Below are 21,201 nucleotides of genomic sequence, written 5' to 3'. Positions count from 1 at the left end.
GGATTTAATATTCAATGACTTTGAATTTCTAGATTTCTACACAGTTCATAATGGGCACTTGGATTTCTCACAGTAACTGCGATTGAGAAAAGCAGCATAGGGGGCCAGGAGAGCAGGTAGTTTGCTGCAACAGTGAAGAGACTGTGGGGAAATGGGTCGCGTCAACCTAACGATCACAAGGGATAATCCCTGGTGAATCACCATTCATTTCATGAATTTGGGAAAACTACTTCCCCTCCATCCCCTCATCTAATCCCCCTTCATCCACTCATCTAATAAACATGTATGAAACCCCTCCCATGGGCCACCCCTTGCCCTAGTGGTTTAGATACGAATCCCAGACACGGTTCTTGCCTCCTAGAGATAGACAAGCCTCTGATCACTGTACGGGGTCAAAGTGAGCACAGAGCCAGTTCCAGGGGAACTTAGACTTAAGCAGTCTAGGGGGAAAGGAAAAGCATCAAGGAAGGTCACCGGAGGACAACTAAGCTGAGCCTCAAAGAGGGAGTGACGGGAGGGGAGCAGGGCACCCCACCCAGAAGGAGACCCAAGTAAAAAGGTCAGGAGCAACTGGGAGCTCAGTCTGGCTAGGACGTAGAGTGCCAAGGAAAAGAAGAACAAGAGATAGGGATGGAGAGGGAAGCATGGACCAGATGAAGACGAACCTTATGCTGAAGCAAGTAATTGTCCTGTGGTGGATGGGAGGGGGGCAGACACAGTCAGGACTTAAGACAGAACGCTCAGTCCAGCCGCCTTGCGGACCCAAACAGGCAAGGCTAAGAGACCACTCCCGGGAGGCTGGGTCCCAAAGCACAGTAAAGAGCGGGAGCGCCTACTTTCTGCTGCTCACGGGAAGTTCAGAGGAGGCACCAATCAGTAAATACCCAGCTTGTCTCTGAGGCAGCTACGTCATCCATTCCTTGGCAGAAACCACTGATAGTGAATTCTCATCTTCTACACCAGCTAATGGTCCATTTTCCAGAATCCTAAGAACTTAGCCCTGGGTGTAGAGGTCTGAACGGTGTCCGTTGATTTAACACAGGGATGTCAAACACGGGGCCTGAGAGCGCCCATCCCCAACTTCCTCTCCGCAGCAGACATTGCCGACTCACTCGTTCCGGGGCCCTCGGAGCGCTTGTTAGCTCAGCACTCCAGGCGGCTGCTAGCAAGTCATAGGACTTGATCTGCAAGAGGAAACCTGTGTGCTGTGCCTTGTGTAAGCTCTGTCGGCCACATAAAACACACATGTTCAACACAAGCAAAACAAGAAAGTACATAATGTAAGAGCAGGGTCTTAAGAATTCAGGGTCACAAAAGCCTTTACAAGATTAGTGATTTCCACCCTTTGTGCAGCCTGGAACACATAAGAAAATTGTCCAGATAGAGGAGAATTTCTTCCACTTTCGATTTGAAGAGGTGAAAAAAAAAATCCCGAAGTCATTTAGAGTTTAACCACTTGCAGAGTCAGAAAATCCCTTTTCTCTCCCTCTGGAATCATTCTAACCTAAATTCTACACACTCACAGGTATACAGGACCCAGTTCTCAGATAAACCTGAGCTCTGGAATCCTCCTTAGAAATGTCTCAGTTAGTGAAAAACGAAGTTTCTAGTTCCATTTGACTCATCTCGTCAGCTTTCCCTGCATTTTGGAGATACTGGCAGCTGGGTCCATGGTGAGATCACATTCATGATCCGCTTAGCAGATATTTAAGACCTCTCCAGCCCTGACTGCAGAGCAGTGCGGCTGCAGCCCGCGGGACTCCCAGAGGGCCTCTCAGAGGAAGTGCCTCTGCCCATAACTGGATGAACGCGCCCCCTCCCCAGCCTTGCCTAAAGACGGCAGGGCCCTCTGAGTACTGGGCGCAGGGAGGTGAGATTCGTTTGCAGGTGGCCAGTGGGCGTTGCCAGCAGCTGGGCTACAGAAGTGAGGACGGGAGGAGAAGCAGGGGAAGGAGACAGACTTGTATTCCATGGGGAAGGGGAAAGCCTCTGTCCCTTTGTGCTTCTTGACCTCTGGGCTCCTGCCCCATCTTCTTGCAACAGCATCATCTCTCTCTGGATTCTAAGTGACAGTTTGTGGCTCGTCCCTGTGATGCTCTTTGGATGGTTAACACCTCCCTCCCTGTCTGGTTGGGTTCCTGGGAGCCCAAGTCAGGGCTGTGTACCCTGCAGATGGGGCCCTAGATCATTTCAGTTTTCTTAAAACGAGGTGGAGTGGTGACCGCACTCCAAGACGCGAGCAAGACAAATCAGCAGCTCGGTGAGGTTTACGTAGGAGCTAGAGCCACGTTATGGTCCAGTCCAGAAATAGACCACCCAGCACCAGCGTTTCCCTCAGGCCCAGGTATGCTAAGGGTGACTCCGTCAGCTAACACCCCTGCCTAGTGACAGGCAGCCCTTTTGGCCACCAGCCAGCCAAAAAAAAAGTGCAGTGAAATTTCAAACAAAGGTAACAAAAAAGCAAAGTGGAACTGATCCAGCCACTGCCTCACTCTTCACACCCTCATGATGCCATCTTCATACAAAACGGAACTTCTTACCACATAAACCGAGGGGTGGGGGCGTATGTGAGACAAATGGATCCCCTGACTTCCCAGCTCTCTCCCCTCTCTCATAAAGGCAGCTTTGCTCTGCATCTGAGGAAGCGCTGGAACAGAACTTTTCTTCATTGCACCCTCTCCCTCGCCTGTGCTCTGGGCAGACCTCAGTAATCAACGGTAGGGCTGCGTTTCTACCCAAGTCCGGACAGCTGCCTCAGAGACTTGCCCAACGCCGCAGTATGACAGGCACAGCCAACTCACTAGAGTCGGCCCCTAAAAGGAAGCTTTTCACCATTTGAGTGAGAGAACTCATTATTTATTTAAAAAAAAAGGAAAGAAAGAAAGAAAGAAAGAAAGAAAGAAAGAAAGAAAGAAGAAAGAAAGAAAGAAGGAAAGAAAGAAAGAAAAACACTGAAATGTAGCATTTCAGGGTAAAAAGCATAGCACCCGGCCAAGGACCCCTGGCAGAGAACATACCGTCTTGGGCACCAGGAAGCCTGAGGCACGGTGGTGTGAACGAGCTCTGTGAATCTGGGTGAGTGATTTCACTGTCTAACCTCGCCCTCCTTCATCCTAAACTAAGATGGATGGACAGAATTGGACCTCCTGGAATCCTCCAGGTTATCACTATGATCCTTGGGAGGGGGGGAATATATATGTAGATATAATTTTCTAATCATAAAAGTAACAGATTTATTTTGGAAAATACAGAAATCTCATATGAGGTCTTATGAGGTCTTATCACCACTCAGAGGCACACATTCTGGAGTATTTCCTCCAACTTTGTTGCTGTGAATTTTAACAACGTGATTGTAACCATAGGTGTACTGGTTGATTAGGGCTCCTTGGTTGTAGTAAGAGGCACCAACTCCAGTTGGCCTAACCCAAAACAGAAAACTTGTGATGCAGCCCACAGCTGAAACCCCAGACCTGTGCGACCAGGTCCCTCTTGCTTTGCACAAATGCCTTCTTCTCTCACTCATCCAGACTTTTCTTTCTCTGGCCCAGAAGCCAGCATACGGCCACCCTGCAAATTCCACATCCACATGTTACCACAGCCGTTCCAAGTTCCAGACAGAAATGTTCTGACTGGCCTGGCTTTGCTCAGGGCCTTCTCCCTGGTCCTGTCGACTCTGGCCAGGCAGGTGGGGTCACATGGGACCTTTTCATTGTTCTGGGGATATTTTGTTGTGGCTACTATATGTCAGATACTGTTCTTGGTGCTGGGGGCACAACACTAAACACCACAGACTGAAAAGAGAAACATGTTAGACAAGAAAGTAAAATCATTGTTAATAGGATAATCTCTATGAACAAAACAAAACAGTGAGTTGTCGATGGGGCGGGGGAGGGTGCATATATTTAGGTGGGTGTTTGGAAACTCTCTGAGGAGGTAGCATTTGAATTAAAACCTGGCCCCTATACACATGGCTGCCTGGGAGTCTTCCCTGAGAATTGGGTGGGGGATAAGGAATTCCTAGAAGAGAAGGGCTTGTTGTGAGAAACCCCAGAAATAGCTACCTCGGTGGCATATATGGAATTGCATAAATTAATGTTTCAAGCTTCTCTTTTAGCCAAGTATAAAAGTAACAACTACTTTTTAAAAAAGACACAAACTTTGAAAATACAAGAGTATAAAGATAAGCATCTTCCACCGTGGGGCGCCTGAGTGGCTTCAGCTCAGGTCACATCTCAGGTCCTGGCATCGAGTCCCGCATTGGGCTCCCTCCGCAGCGGGGAGCCTGCCTCTCCCTCTCCTTCTGCAGCTCCCCCTGCTTGTGCTCGCTCTCTCTGTCAAATAAATAAACAAAATCTTTTTAAAAAATTTTTAAAAAGCATCTTCCACCCAAACCACTAATGAACATTTTGGTATATTTTCTTACATTTGTCTTTCTCCACCTGGTAGTACTTTTTGCTCATGGTGTAATCAGCCCAGAAATGCCCCAGGCCATAGATGAAGGGGGCCTGATAACAGACGATAACTGTCCCTGGGTTATTTATTAGTCTTAACCAATTTAAAAAGAGAGAGAGAGGCCAAGCACTCGTAAACATTCATTTCACAGATGCAGGAAATCAAGTTCCCTGGCAGCTCTCTCTGCCTTCGCCGAGGAGAAAGTTACGGTTTTTGTTCGCCCATTCTTCCGCCGCAGTGTCCCGACTTCATAAATAGTTTAGCCATTTTTAGTAAGTCCTGAAATAGAGCAACATCCATTGTTGTTCTGGGGAGTCATCCAACCTGGCAGGAGACTTCCCTTGAACTGAGGGAGAAAGAATGAGAAAGGCAGCCGCTGGCACCGCCCGGCAGAAGGCACGGGAAGGTCAGACTTCACCCTTGACAACCCTGAGTGGACTGGATTCCGAAGTTCGGAATCTCACACAAGTAAAGGAAAGCCCCAGATGACCTTTATACCTTGAAGTCTCCCTCGTTGAGGGCTTTCAGTTGGCTCAACTAACTCTTCAGTTTTTCTGTGAAAATGTGAGAATGTTGCTCTAGTGGCTTTACACACCAATGACAGCTTCACTGGACATAACATTTTGGTCATAATAGTTTTCTTTCTTTTTTTTAAAGAGTTTATTCGCGAGACAGCAAGAGCAAGAGAGAGAGAGAGAGAGCGCGTGAGCACGCACAAGCAGGGGGCATGGCGGAGAGAGAGGGAGCAGCAGGCTCCCCGCTGAGCAGGGGCCCAGTGCAGGGCGAGATCGCGACCTGAGCCCAAGGCAGACGCTTAACCCACCGAGCCACCCAGGCGCCCTGGTCATAGTATTTCTCGATCAGCATCCAGAAAACGTGGCTCCACTGTTTTCAGGCATTTAGTGTTGTGGAGGAAAAGGCAGAGACAAATCTGGAAGTCAACTGTTTTCAGGTGGTACCTTTAAATATATTGGGGTGAGGTTTTTTTCCCCAATTTTTTCATGTCATTCAAAACTTGTGTCCAGATATCAGTCAGTCCACCTTCATCGACTTGCACTGGCATAGGCACCTTTTTTTCTTTTAACTTGAGAGTTTTCTGTAATTATCCTTTATTTTTGATGTACTTCTATTCCTTGTTTCTCCTCTGGTCCTTCTATACTAGCTCTGTCCAAAAGAAACATAAATGGGACCCAATGTGTAATTTTAAGTTTCCTAGTAGCCACATTTTTAAAAAGTCAAAAGAAATGGGCGACCCTGATTTGATTAAGTCTTTGCAACCCAGAGTGTATTTCACAGGGACAGCACATCTCAGCTCGGAGTGGCCACACTCAGGGACTCGAGATCAGCCTGTGGCAGTGACTTCCTCACCGGAGAGCAGAGTTCAGTATCTACCACCCACTCCGTGATGGTCACTGCTGTGCTCTCGGCTTTCTAGGAGAAATCCCAAATGTGTTTGCATCTTTCCGGCTCAGTTTTTCGCACTATCATTCCTGCTCCTGAGCTACTGACATTGGTCTCAATGCTCAGGTGCGTGTCTGTGGGCCCAGCTCATTCTTTTCTTCTCATGCTGCTGCCTTCTCACCACACCTGTTCTCGCGTCAAGACTGTCTGCACTTAGTGGTCACAGCAACCACATCCTCTTACGTACGGTCTAAACTAGCCACCGTATGCATTTGCCGTCCCTCCCGTGTGTTTGTAGAACACTGTTTCTTTCCCCAGCTTTGTATTTGTCATGCTTTATTATAATGACTTCTTTACATGTCTGCGGCTACCGAGAGAAAGTAAATTCTGTAGTGGGAAGCATTATGTCTGTCTTGTCCACAGCTTTATCCCCGGGGCACATTGCCTGGCACAAGAAAAAAAAAAGTGCTCAATAAATAGTGATTGCTGAGTATTCAGAAAATTATATTTAAAATTTTTCTAGTTCCTCTAGGATATGATTATCAGAGATCTTCTTCCCTAATGAGTCTCTGCGAATGTGTGCCCTTTGCCTGTTTATCTAGAGTGGTTTTCCCCGGAAACCTCGGTTTGTCTTAAGTGTACTCATCCTCTCTTCTGGTGATCTACTTCTGTGTGACAAACCGGTCCAAAACTTAGTGGCATAAACCAACAGCTGTTACTCGATAGCTGTGGCTTCTGTGCTTAAGGCGTTTGGAGGAAGCACGGCGGGCATGGTGCTTCTTTGCTCCGTGGTGTTTGGGGCTTCAACTGGGATGACTCCAGCAGCAGGGGGCTGCCACGGTGCGGGCTGCTGCGTCCACTACGGAGATGGGTCCTCATTCACAGGTCCGGGGCCTCAACGGGGCTGGCTTCGCCGGAACTGTCCCCCAGAGCGCCTACACGTGGCCTCTCTAGAACGGCTTGCACTTGTCACAGCTCGGTTCCTGGGTTCCAAAGGTGGGAGCCTCCAGTGAGTGAGTGTTCTGAAACACCAAGGCAGGAGCTGGGAGGTTTCTTCTGGCCAAGCCTGGGAAATCACACAGCGTCACTTCTGCCACATGCTACTGCTTATCAGAATGTCCCTCAGGCCAGCCCAGGTTCAAGGAGAAGGGGGTTCTATTTCATCTCTCACTGAGTGAGTAGCAAGGTCATATTCAGAAGAATATGTGGGGTGGGAGATATTGTTTCAACTCTCTTTGGAAACCATAATCTGCTATGTCCTTCAGTTTGGGGGTGGAGTGGAAGGGACTCTCCTGACCCACAGGATGGGCAGGTGACCGTTAGTGTCACTTTATGTGTGCTCGAGGACGGGTGGCACTCAGGACTGGTCCTTTTGGATCTCGCACTGGAAGGCAAGCTGGGGTGCCTCCGGGAGGCTCACACCTAACCTGGGATCTCGGGGCTGAGACGTGCTGAGCAGGGACCACCGCCACCCTGAGATTCACATGCTCCTGTGGCTCGTTCTGGGTCCCCCCTGGGCCAGGTCAGTCCTTCTGGTTTGGGGGGTGGTCCCCCCTCTCCCCTTACTTGTTCTTTTGGTAGTCCGGTCTTAAATTAGATTTAGAAGAGGATGTCCTGGTGGGGCTTAAGGAGAACAGCTCTTGCCTTTGGAAGTCGTGGCCACACAGCAGGAGGATGGATGCCTGGTTTTCTGGTCATTTTCTGAGTCAGGAGCAGATTATGGAATCTAATTCCACTGGCAATAAGTAGCAATCCAAGTTTTTCAGAATTCTTGTGACCATTCACTTTTTTCTGGGTCTCCATTGGCATTTTAGTGGGAAACCGGGAGAGGCCTTATCAACGGCTTGCGGGATCCCATTCCCCAGGCAATTGGGGGGGTGGAGTCTCTTCAGATTCTCTGAAGATCAAACAGGCTAAGGAGAAAAAAGCATCAGCAGGGGATTCAGTGGTCGCAGCTGTGTTAAAACTGTCAAGTGCTCATGTTGACGGCTGGGATTAGATTTATTTCAAAGAATTTTTTTAAATTACCAAAGTAATAAGTGCTTACTAGAATAAGCCAAGAGTAAAAGTATCTAAGTATGTATGGACATGTGTAAATCAAACAGCTAGCAATGCTCCCTCCAAACTTACTCCCCTCAAATACCCAGTGTGAACAATTTACTATCTTCCACCTCCTCTCCTCACCCTCTTCTTCCTCCACCTCCTCCTCCTTCTTTCTCTGTCTCTGTCTCATATTCTCTTGCTCTCGCTCTCTGACCCCAACCAATCTACTCTGTATAAACACCCGGCCCCCGACACCTACCGAGGTGGAAGCTTCTGTTTTCATGAAAATCCTACTATCCCGTACACATTTCTCTGAAACACCTGGCAGTCTGTACACATCACAAAGATGTTTTCTTTTTAATAGCTATGAAATACTCTATAATACGGATATTCTATAGTTTCTTCAGCCGGTTTGTTTCTAGTTTGTTTTGTCCACTACTAACAACTGTGCAATCAATGGGAACACCCTTATTTAGGCTTTTGTTTCTCCTAGGAGAGACTGTTGAGCTGCCTTCAGCAGAGGCTTTTTTTTAACCCGTTCGCGTCCACTTCCCTTTCTCTCCCTGGCGCTGGAGAAGAGTTTTTTGAATTCAGAAAAGCTCTGGGATTTCCCAGTTGCCAACTGCTTGGCCTCTCCTATCAATGCCCCTCGTCAGCGAAGTTTGCATCTCTGTTCTGAGCGTGACGCCTCCCCGGGTTCAGGCTGGACCTGCCTGCGTGGAGTGCCACTAGCGAGCCGGATTTGGAGACCACGCTCCCTCCTGCCCGCCCAGTGAAAAGAAAGGTGCACGAAGGGGCAGGTGACTTCAAGGAGCCCTAAGGTTCTGTCCTTTCACATGACAAATGAGGCATGAATCTTCCATCTGTCTCTGAGAGACTTAAGAAACTCATTCTTCATGACTCTGCTTGAAGAGTCTTCTTCCTACACCCCCTCCCTCCCTGATTGTCAGGCCTGCACCGGATCCCCGCAAAGAGACTTGGATTCGGCGCCTTATTCTTTGCACCCCTGTGGTCCTGTTGAAATGAGTTGTGCTCACTGCATATTTGTATCCTCCCAGAACAGCAGGCAGAAGAGAACTCCAGACCCTGTTCTCTTCTATACACTTTCTTGATTTCCTTTCCCAGTGGTCGCTTTAATCACATGGCAGGTTTTACCTTCGCCCCGTTCAGGGCAGTCCCACGTCACTTTAACCCACGTCTCCAGGAGCCATTGACAGGGATTCTACCAGCAGAGAATTGGTGCTGTTTCCTCTAAGGTCCTTGACATATTCAGAAGATATTTATGGGGCATCTGTAATGTCCAATGCTTAATGCCAGGAATTCCAAGAGGAAAAGAGACCCATAAAACACTGCACCAGAGCAAGGTGGTAAATATAGTAACAAGATTTACAGAATGTTCTGGGTCTTTGGGAGCACAAGGCCTGGAAAGGTAGGTAAGGCCTTCAGAGAAAAAGAGGATATTTTTCTGCGGGTCCTAAAGGAGAATACAAGTTCCTGACAGGCGGAGGGGAAGGGGACAAAGGCCCTGACACAGGAAGCACCCAGTAACGTTAGCATGGCACTGTGGTGCCAAGCAGATGAATGGAAGTAGGGGGACACTAGACCAGAAAGCAAGGTTGACGCAAGACTGTAAAGGACCTGAACCCATTCATTCATTCCTCCTTCATTCAACAAATTTGCTAGAGTCCCATATTCCCACAGAAAGAGAATGTGGGCCATGTACATAGAATTTACAATTTCCTAGTAGTCACATTAACAAGAAAAAGGCAAAGAAACAAATGAAATGAATTTAATGACATATTTTATTGAACCCAATATATCCTAAGTATTAGCTTTTCAATATGTCATCAATATAAAAATTATGAGATACTTTAAAATATTTTTTACTGTGTGTTCAATATTTGGCACATAAGCATGACTCAATTCAGATGCTAAATTTTCATCAGAAATCGTAGATTGTATTTGTATTTCGTAAGATTTATGGTTAAGAAGGTAGGTTTCACATACCCAAATTGTTCCATTATATTTTTGAATTTTCCAATAATTGAGTCAAGTACCAGTTTTAAAAGTTAGATTGATTTTCTTTTTTTCAAAGATTTTATTTATTTATTTGACAGCACAAGCAGCGGGAGCAGCAGAGGGAGAGGGAGAAACAGGGTCCCTGCTGAGCAGGGAGCCCAATGTGGGGCTCAATCCCAGGGACCCTGGGATCATGACCCGAGCTAAAGGCAGCCACTTAACTGACTGAGCCCCCCACACACGCCTGAAAGTTAGATTGATTTTAATTCCATAGCATTAAAGATTCAGTTCCTCCCTGCTAGCCACCTTTCAAGTGTTCAGGGGGCCCCTCTGGCTCCCGCGTTGGATAACACAGTTCTAGACTATCCTAGAAAGTTCGACCTAAAAACTCCTGGTATTTTAAACAGGAAAATGGCCAGGTAGGTCTTAGAATTTTTTTGATGTCTATGAAAAAGCTGTCATTCAAAGTTAAACTTCGTTCAAAATTTGGAAGAAGAGGAAAAAGAAGGAAAGATTTAAACATTAACTTTTTAAATGGACAAACCGCCCCCGGACTTTGGAAAGTCCTACGTGCTGAGAAGCCATTAACGTGCAGATTTTAAATTGTTCTTAAATTGTTGCTGATGCTTGTCTTTAAAGGCCTCCATAGCCCTCCTTCTTCCTAGGGCCTTGAGAACAAGGAGAACTATGTGGCCTGACCGGATATGTGAAGTGGAGGGCTCCCCAGAAGCGTCGTTTACATAACCCTAACTTTTGAAGAATGCATCGGGCGCTGGGCCCCAGACAGCGCGCAGGGGCTGCATATGAAGGGCTTTGCCTTTGCCGAGCCCGTCCAGCAGTGAGGGGACCCTGTGGTGGGGGGCTCCGTCTGGCTGGACGAAGGATGAGATTAAAAGAGGAAGAAGGTGGCGCACACAGCAATCATAAACCACTCAGTGGCAGCTTGGGTTTGTCCCAGAAGCCCCATGGCGCCAGGACACGAAAAACAAAACTACAACTCAAGCCATGTTTGTAACAGCGTGGGAAAATTCAGGAGAAGCGCAGCTAGATGGGGGCAGTGTCTGAACCAGCCAACTGTTCTACGGTTTGCAAATTCACAGAACTAGAGAGAAAGAATAGACAAAATGTGCACTTCTAAGGCAGTGTAACTACTTTCCTAATTTAGCAATATGTTCTTCTGACTGCCGGGAAATGTTACCACTGACTGCTCTCCTTTGAGAAGTCAGGTGAAAACTCAGATTTGACTGCATTTCCTGGTCACTTGCTCTTAGCTTTAATTAAAAAAATATTTTTTCTTTGCTGATCACTGACTGCAGGATTTTATATCAAGTCTCAGACCCAAAAAGATTCTTAAAGTCAAAAGCAAATCCACTTACCTTGGTTTCAGTGAAATTAAATACCTTAAAACCTCATACGCTCTGACTTTGCGGATTCAGAGCTGGAGGTCTTTGGAGAAAAGGACGTCATGAAGCTGACTTTAACCCTTAGTGGGAAAGGAGAGTTGCTATGGAATAATAGAGCATAAGCGTTGGTTATGGAGCAAAACCTCAGAGGACATCTTATTTTCAAGTTTGCACGATTGCTGAGGAAGTCCCCCCCTTCACATAAAACAATCAGGATCCAGGATTCTTACCTGCTCACTAAGGATGTTCAACACTAGCACCTTGTTAGCTGGTTTCAATGTGCTAAAATTATAAGCACTGAGAATGGTTCCTGTAACTTAAAATGCACTCAGGAAGTTGGCTCTTTCCCATTTCCTTTGAGTTACAGAGTAATACATGAACGTATCAGTCACTTACCGTTCTCTTAAAATATTCTCCGTGTGGGAATTCGCGGAGCAGCGGGACCGGAGACCTGACCTGTCTGCCACTAATACGGTCACAGACAGTGTAAACAGTAGGCCACGTGTTTATGGATCTAGACCTTCTCACCCGCCCCCCACTGCATGGGAGGGAAACTGAGAGGGGCCAGGGAAGTGAGTGAACAGCCTTTCCCTCCTTCCAGGGTTGGTAAGGCAAGAGCAGGTTTGGAAGGGGAGTGGCAGGTTTGCCCAGAAGGGATGTTAGGAGCGCAGGCATTGATTCCAAGGGACGCCTGGTACATTCAGGTTAAAGGTAGGAAGGCCTTATGGGGCAGTAAAAAGGAAAAGGAATGAAGTACTGATACCCACTAAAACATGGGTGAACCTTGAAAACACAGTGCTTAGTGAAAAAAAAAGTCACAAAAAACCCCACATTCAGTGTGTGATTCCATTTATGGAAAATGTCCTGGAGCAGGCAAACCTCATTCCGAGCTTTTTCCAGCCTCCTTTTCTCCTTCCCCCAACCCAGGCAGCATTTGCTCTGTACTCAACAAATGACCCACTGTTCCCTGAAAAATCCACGTGCTTTCAGATCCCTACCCCTTTGCATATGCTGGTCTCTCCACAGAGAAGCCTCTCATTCTTTATTAATGCAGATCTACTCCTGTAGGCCCAGCTTGACTGGCAACACCCAACAGTCCTGATGCCCAGTGATGGGCACCTCGCCACCACGAAAATGTGAGCCGAGATTTGGAGTAGCGTAGAGTATCAGAGCTAGGACCAAACCTGGAGGTTACCATGTCTGACATCAGCTCCTTCATAGAATAGAGGAAGAAACTGAGGCCCCAAGAGGATGAATGGCTAGTCTGACTCCTGAAGCTCACCGGAGATAGTACCAGGTTATCATCGCTCCTGATACAGTGCTCTTTGCCTTACACTTCAGCCCTCTTGTAGGCAAATATTTATCGACTTTTATGCACCTTTGATTGATTGTATTGACTCATACTTTGAAAACCCTTACGTTAAGTCCCCATTATTATCACGTAATAGAATCTGTAGGGCTCTTTATGGTCAACAAAGGCTTATCATTCCAGCTTCATTCCTTGCTGCCCCAACCAAATTCAACCATGCAGCCATTTTGAGCTGGTGGATATAGTATCATGTAGTCGAAAAGTGCAAGGACTTTGGAGTCAGAGACCTGGGTTTTGACCTGGTCCCTGCCACTTACTTAGCTGTATGACCTTGAGAAATTTATCTTTCAGAGCCTCAGTTTTGTCATGTGTGAAATGGGGGATGACAATATCTGTCCTCCAAGATCGTTGTCAGAATTACGTGATTGTTTAAAAGCACTTAAGCTGGGGAGCAGGGAATGGAGTGAGGGAGCAAGGGAGGGGGGAGGGACTGAGGAAGGGAGGGATGATGGAGGGCTTGAGAGAGGATAAGAGAGAGAGAAGGGAGCTAACAAGCAAGGGCAGAAGTGGAAAAAAATTTAATTAATAATAAATTTCTTAAATAAAAGCACTTATGCTTCATTAGTGGTAAAGTTTATCATTGATGATGATGATGACGATGACGACTTTCTTCAGGAAGCTTCCCAGCCCTCCCAACATCCTGGAAGGTGTTCCTGTATCCACAGCTCCTGTACTTACCTCAGAACAGCGTCAATTCCTGTTAAGTCTTTGTCTCTCCCCTTGAGCTGTGAGCTCCTTGAGAGCAGGATCCTTCTGTCTTGTTCAGCTTGATATCTCCAGCACATAATATATCGTTAGCACCCAGGAAACGTTTTCGGTTGACAGGAAAAGGAAGGAGAGGTAAAGCAAGAGGCGAGGTGCTGTGAGGGACACAAACACGGCAAGGCCGAAGTCTGTGTCCCCAGATGGAAAGCCCCTGACTCTCCTGTAAGGATCGGGGAGGACACATTTATTGGGGGAGGGGCACTTAAATTTTTAAAAATTTTAATGTTTTCTTTATTGTGAGGTATATCATACACACAGTATTTGCATAAGCAGTGTGGACGGTTTGAAGAATTGTAGAACGAACACTGTGTGATCTCCACACGGGCCCAGCAGCTGGAGGGAATGGCAGCTCCCTGGGTCTCCCCAGGTCATCCCTTTTCTCCTCTCCAAGCAGTGGCCACTTTCCTGTCCCTCTTGCTCATCTTCCTGCTTCTCTTTAAGGTTTACCACCCATGTCTGGATCCCTAGCCGACACAATTTAGCGTGGCATGTTCTTGAATCGCACTGTATGCACATTCTTTCAAGACTTCTCTCACGGCAACTTCGGGAGGGTGACCCTTGTCGCTGATGCAGCTGTGGTGTTTCTTCCGTCACCATACTCTTCCACCACGTGACTCGGCCACCATTTATCCATCTACTGCTGATGGACTTTCGCAGTTTTTCCAGTTTGGGGCTTCTACAAACAACACTTCTGTATACATTGTTGGATCTATTTTCTGGGCTATTTAAATGTGGTGGGTTTTTGTTTTTGTTTTTTTTGGCAGGGGGGCTGGGGGGGGTGGGGGTTGAGAATTTATTTTACCTTTGGGATCTGTGAAGTCCCTAGTGTTGTGAAATCGAAACTAGTTTGCACAAAGAAAGGTAGGCGAGAGTGGAAGAAATCCGTGTTTCTCAGAGTGTGGTCCAAGATGACCCACAGCAAAATCATCTGGACAGTGTGTTACATATGCGGATTAGAAGGCCCAGCCCAACCCTAGCAAATGAGAACGTGTGAAGGTGAAGCCTGAAGAAGTTGCATCTTAGCAGGCTCGCTGCCCACCCCTCCCACGAGTCTTAGGTGGGTCTTAGGTCTTCCTGTGGCTGTCCCGGGTGTGGGGAGACACACGTCAGTGGCAGGGACAATGTCAGGAATTTTGAGGGAGGAAGGGGTAGTAGTGCCTTCATGCCCAGGAAATCAGCTCCCTCCCTGCTTCCTCTGCTCCAGGCCCTTCGAGGTGGTGTACCAACAACGTCCACGGGACCAGCTGAGCCCCCAGCTTTTCTTCTCTACAGTCCCGCCCCATGCACTATTCCCATCATGTTCCAGGTGCTCTAGAACTCTCAGAAGTCTCCTTTTAACTACTTCGTCTTTCCATGAGCCTCAAAGATACTTTACCTTAGCAAGGCACTTAGTTTTTGTTTTAAATAGATTTTGAGTTTTAAATCACAGCAAAACTGAACATAAAGTACAGAATCCTCATATACCCTTGTCCCCAAACACAACCTCCCCCACGATCAACATCCCACACAAGCGCAGTGTGTCGAAATCGATGAACCTACATCAACACGTCATTCCCACCCAAAGTCCAGGGTACATTAGGGTTCACTCTTGTGTTCACACTCAATTTGGATTTTGACAAATATATGATGACATGTACACACCATTAGGTTTCACTATCATAAAAATCCTCTTTATTCCACCCATTCATTCCTCTCCCCACAACTCAAGTCTTTTTACTGTCTCCAGTTTTGCCTTTTTCACAATGTCGTACAGTATGTAGCCTTCTCGGATTGGCTTCTTCCACTTAGTAATAGGAATTTAAGTTTCCCCCAAGTCTTTTCATGGCGTGGTAACTCATCTGAGTGCTACATAACATTCCATCATCTGGATACCACAGTTTATCCACTCACCTAATGAAATCTTAGTTTCTTCCAAGTTTTGGCAATTATGAATAAAGCTCCTGTAAACATCCGTGTGCAAGTGTTTCTGTGGACATGAATTTTCAGCTCCTTTGGGTAAATACCAAGATGTACAATTCTTGGATTATATGGTTAAGAATTTTTAATTTGTAAGAAATTGCCAGAGTATCTTCCAAAGTGGCTGTACCATTTTGCATTCCCATCAGCAAAGATTTTGCATTCCCAACAGCATTTCTGTTGCACCACTTTCACCAGCATCCGGTGGTGTGTTTTGGATTTTGGCCATTCTAATAGCTGTGTAGTGGTATCTCACTGATGTTTTAATTTAGACAAACCTAGTTTTGAAACAAGTCCTCACTTTTTTCTCTGTGGTTTTGGGGTTTCCCATTTTAAAATTTTGCACAGCAAGTTATGAGCAGGTAATTCTTTTTTTTTTATTATTAGAAACGGTCTTATCTACAAACATTTAAGACTAACTTTCTAGGGGTGGCTCGGTAGCTCAGTCGGTTAAGCGTCCAACTCTTGAGTTTGCTCAGATCATATCTCAGGGTTGTGGGATCGAGCCCCATGTCAAGCTCCACGCTCAGTGCAGAGTCGGTTTCAGATTCTCTCTCCCTCTCCCTTGCCTCTCCCTACGCTCTTCCACTTTCTATAAATAAATAGATAAATAAGATCTTTAAAAAAAAAAAGACTAATTTTCTCTTTTTTTTCCTTTTAAATATAGGTAAATGCAGAGGGGACACCAGAGGAAGTTTTCCTTCAACTCTGTGCAGCTATTGACTCTATTTTCTGAAGGCAAAAAAGCATGTACATTAAGGAGAGTGGAAACAGAAAGAAAATTAAAAGGTTCATCCCTTAACACAATATGTTTCAAGCTAAACCTTTTGTGCCCCCGCCCCTGCCCCAATCCTAACATTGCTGTTTGCTCCCCAAGTTGACCTTTCTGAGAGGCGTCTGGAAATCATGCATGATGTATTTCGTATGATCACCCTTTTCTTCCTCACTCAGACAGCTGTCCGCCCCCCAGCACGCACACTTCTCTGTCATCTCGGTCGCGCCTCAGAGCTGCTGGTGTTTGAGCAGCAGTGCAGTGCCAGTCTGTGTCAGTGGTGCCCTCAGGACTCGCTAGAGTCTGACCATTTGGTTTCTATCAAGCAGGGGTTTAGCGCCCCTAACTCCCCAGCACATTTCCCTTCCTCATCCTGAGACTGACATGCTATTGCCTGATGAAGGGCCTTCATCTGAGGCATCTCCCCTAGTGGCTATTTTCCCAAGTCTCATCCACTAGTAGTAGCTCAGAGCCAGAGACACTGGGTTGACAACTCCCAACTACTGGTAAGAAATTTGATTGAATTTGAAAATTTGAAAATAAGAAATACTACAATGTGAAATTGTACAGTTTTTCCAAGACAGTAAAACCCAGACTAGTCACCAATAGCAGGTGTCCATTCATTTTTCAGAAACTGGCTACTTAGAATGTTGTCATAATGGCTAAGAAAACAAACTGGATAAATTGTCTATCCTAATCTCTTTTCTATCTGGTGGTGCATTTCAGCAACAATATATTAATACCGATGACCAAACATAACTTTAAAGCATGAAGTGATTTGTTAACTGAATTCACTGGACTAATGTCAGTTTATAGTTGATTTCACATGATCACCTATTTACTTATTGTTACTGCCAAGCAAGTAAGAGATAAAATAACAGTAACCAAACTGATGTGGGTGGGAGAGGCATGTCAGTATATGACACTTAACAGGCCCCAGTGCTACATTTGTTTCATACAGGCCTTTAACAGGGCTATGCAAACCTTGTCACATCTATATGTAAACTTGTGTTTTCCTTGCTTCAAACCAGTGAAGTCTGGGTTCTCTTTTGTGCTATCAGTTGCCATATCAGAGCTTCTTATATATTCTACTGGAATAACTGCATCTTCCATTCAGTCACTACAAAAGACCACAGTTTCAGTTTGCATGACTTTTTTTTCCCTTCAGTGGTTGTGCTGATAAGGATCCAGTTCTGGGACAGAATTGTATTTTTAAAGTCATTTTTTTTTGAAATGAATATGTACAAATAAAATAAATGGAACACAACAAAACTCTTTTTCTATTTATTTGTAACTCACATCATTCTGGAAAGCACTTGAGCCTTATTCCAAACAGAATTAGAAGCAAACACAGTTATAGTTGAGATTTAGGATATCCTCATATGGTTTTAATTTTGGCCATAGGTCAGTTTTGAGCTATTACAGAGAGAATTCTCAGTGTACTTATGATACATGGTAATTTTGTATTTCCTTTTGCTCTAGCAGTCATTCTTAAACAGAAATGTCAGTGTTTGCTAAAGAAGAAATTTAACTTCTTTGGTTACAATTATGCCTCTATTACCAAAAAGGGGCATGTTCCTACAACTTACACGGTTGTCAAATCCTTCATTACTACCCCAGTTGTCACACTGTCTATAGGGGGGCACAAGGAGCATTTCAGCAAATTAGAGAGAGTTAGAGGATGAAAATTATCAGTTATGCCAAAAACACAAAATGACTCTCTGTAGGGATTAATATTCTTTAAACATATACCACATATTGGCAAACACAGTCCATGCCTACCACAGCTCTGACAGCTTGAGTAAGGGAAATGAGATAGCAGGGCAGCAGACAGGGCCAGCCACGGCTTTTACGGCTGCAGCTGGCTGCCCACTTGGAAAAACAAACAAACAAACCTGTAGGGGTAAACAGCTTTGCCCCTGAAAAGTATCTAGAGATACAACAGACTGCTAAAACACGTTACTGATATGGATGGCTTGAAATGACCTTACTACTTTAAAGTCACAGGATTTTAAAGCAGGAAAGGATCTCAGAGGTGTCTGCCTAGCAAAAGACCTTGTGTGTTATGTAAATAAGACATCAAACATGATCCAAACTCCTTTACAGTGGTCCACACTCAAGACCTCACCTGCTCTGGCCCTGTACCCTGTATCACCCCATCAACTACACTCTCCGCTTGCTCATATGGCTCAAGCTACACTGGCCCTCATGATGTTGCCTGAACAAGCCAAGCTCTTTGCTCCATCAGGACCCTTGTTGCTACCCTTCTGCCTCTTCCACGAGGTTATCCACAAGCTAATTCCCTCACTCCGTCCAGGTCTCTGTTCAAATTTATACTTGTCACCAAGACGTTCTTTCATTATTCCATCTAAAATGACAGGTCCCCAGGGGCGCCTGGGTGGCGCAGTCGTTAAGCGTCTGCCTTCAGCTCAGGGCATGATCCCGGCGTTGTGGGATCGAGCCCCACATCGGGCTCCTCCACTGGGAGCCTGCTTCTTCCTCTCCCACTCCCCCTGCTTGTGTTCTCTCTCGCTGGCTGTCTCTCTGTCAAATAAATAAATAAAATCTTAAAAAAATAAAAAATAAAATGACAGGTCCCCATTCTTCCATCATTTTTCTTCAAACGTTATTTTTCTTCACAGCATTTATCTCTGCTTAACTTTACGTAATATTTTTTATGTACTTGTTTACTGCTATTCTTCTGCAATAGACTATAAGCTCTGTAAGGGCAAAGCTTTATATCCTCAGTCCCACACATAGCAATTATTATTGAGAGCTAACATTTAAATCCTCTGAACCTTAGTCATTTCACCTGTATAGCAGAGATAATAATAAGCACCCTCATAGAGGGGTTGTGAGGATTAAACAAGTTAATAATACATTTAAATCATTTACTAGTTTCTAGTGTTCAATAAATTTAGTCAACATTATTGATGAGTGCCTCACTTACAATTGGGACTGGGACCCAGAACTGCCACTCTAGGGCCCTTTCACTCTAAAAACATGGCAGAGAATCAAGATATATGGCCTAATGGGGGACCCAGAGAGAAACATCTTCTCAGCCACCCAGGGTTGAACCACATCCTCCAGCGAAGATAGGATGCAATTCTTCAGTCCTCTCAGAGCCCTGGAAAGATCTCCTGGGGCAGGCCCTCTAAAGGGCCCCACAACAGGCACTCACAGACACACTCAGACATAAGTGGTCTCTCCTACCATTCTGGAGAAAAAATGTAACTCATCGAAACACTAATCATACTACCAATAAATATTTACTGAAAATCTAAGAGCCAGGCAGGCCATAGGGATACAGACAGACACAGATGGTCTCTGTCCTCATGGAGCTAAATGTGATACCACTCTCAAAAACCCATTTAATTGGCTACATTAAAAGTTAAAAAAAAAAAAAAAGTCACTGAGGAGGGAATCATATCAACAGAAGCGTATTTTCTTAAGGTTAAGAAGCAAAAATACTTTACAATCTAAAAAGGATAATGCCTCCATAATCTCTGTGGAAAAAAAACTACTTGTTACTTAGAGACTTCCAGTTCTATCCAGGGCACCTAGAACAATGGCTTTCAAACTCTGTTACCCACATTAAGTAATACAGTTTATATAGCATGCCACAGTTAAAACTAAAAAAGGAATTTCACAAAATAGTATTTATCCTTACTACCTGTGATATACTATTTTCTTAAAAAAAAAAAAAAGAGTTCTTCATATCTCAGTATATAATTGTGTTCTGTAATGTAATTTAAACAAAAGGGGAAAGGGGAGAAAACTGGATAAGGCATACTATTAGGTTAAGTGAGAGGCACCAAACATGCATGGAAACAAATTGTCTCAGGAGACTTTGCCTAAAGCCTCATGCTCACGTTTGCTGTCAAATTAGAATATGTAAATTCTACGTATGTGTGGTTTTCTAACTCAGCATGGCCGACGATTTCAGCACTTTCCCCCCACCCACAGATCTGATTCTCTATTCTGTGCTATGGACCTGGACCTGTGCTCAGGTCTGTAACTCTAGGAACCACACCACAACAGAAAAAAAGACTGAAAAGCAACCCCTGCACACTTCCACCTCCAAAACCTTAGTGACACCTGACACAAAGGAATACTCTTGCTCCAGAAAGTGGGTAGGGACTCTGGAGCAATCTGTCTAGGTTGAACTTTACTAACTATATGACCTTTAGCACGTTATTTAACCTCTCTGGCTAGATCTCCTAATATGAAAACAGGATAATTTAATACACCTTTCTCCTTAGGTGGTGAGAATGAAAGCTGCTACCATGTGCTTGCTTGGCACACAGTAAGCGCTTAATTCGTATTTGCCATTATCACTAGTGTACACCACATCAATCAAACCTCCTCTGCCTGAACCTTAGACAGTGGTTCCAGGGGTCACTCAAAGTTCTTTCAGGTCTCAGCAAATAACTTGGAGATATCTCAGGAAATACACCTGACCTACCGATTACCACTTAACACACAATGCTTTTAACAAGTCACTACGCTGTTTCTCAAAGCCAATACTTTCTTGCAGGAGATGGAAGGACTACTTGCAAAAGACAGCCTTGCCCATTCCTGTAGTCGGCAAATTAAAATGACAACACGTTACTACTACTACTACACCCTTTAGAGCATTTTAAAGCCAGGAGGACTGTATGCTTGGACCTGAAAAATGCAAAATAAACACATCTTTACTCAAGCAGAAAATAATCCTCTTTACCGCTCAAAATCTCTGCCCTTGAAAAATATATTTAAGTGGATTTATTTAGTGTATTGTTTACATCAGAACTGTATCATATACAGACCTCTTCTAGAGCATACTTTATGCTTTATGGGACTTCTTGAATGGACCTGAATGGTTCTCCAAAACTAACTGATATTATTTCTAAAAAACACAGAAGTTACCATCAAGTGCTGTTGTCTTGCTACAAGTTGAAGGTAGAACTTCTGGCATATTCACTTAACATTTAATATCAAAATGCCCAAATGTTAACGGTTCCCTCTTCTCCCAACTAATA

The 21,201-nt window shown here is 45.1% G+C and overlaps 1 protein-coding gene across 3 annotated transcripts in view; it reads left to right on the top strand.

The window, feature by feature from the left end:
- The window catches only part of AK5 (adenylate kinase 5), a 233,867-nt gene extending 216,430 nt beyond the window's left edge, over positions 1-17,437 (top strand). For all 3 annotated transcript variants that reach the window (XM_057310547.1, XM_057310548.1, XM_026497778.4), the window contains one exon: positions 16,076-17,437. In XM_057310547.1, the coding sequence (XP_057166530.1) occupies positions 16,076-16,144 (69 nt within the window). In that variant the 3' untranslated portion in view covers positions 16,145-17,437. The remainder of the gene's footprint in view (positions 1-16,075) is intronic.
- The last annotated feature ends 3,764 nt before the right edge of the window (positions 17,438-21,201 follow it).

The sequence above is a fragment of the Ursus arctos genome, unplaced genomic scaffold (assembly GCF_023065955.2).
Source record: "Ursus arctos isolate Adak ecotype North America unplaced genomic scaffold, UrsArc2.0 scaffold_12, whole genome shotgun sequence".
In the NCBI taxonomy this organism is placed as follows: Eukaryota; Metazoa; Chordata; class Mammalia; order Carnivora; family Ursidae; genus Ursus; species Ursus arctos.
The sequence above is the reverse complement of the archived record's forward strand: the minus strand, read 5'-3'. Positions and strand labels throughout refer to the sequence as shown.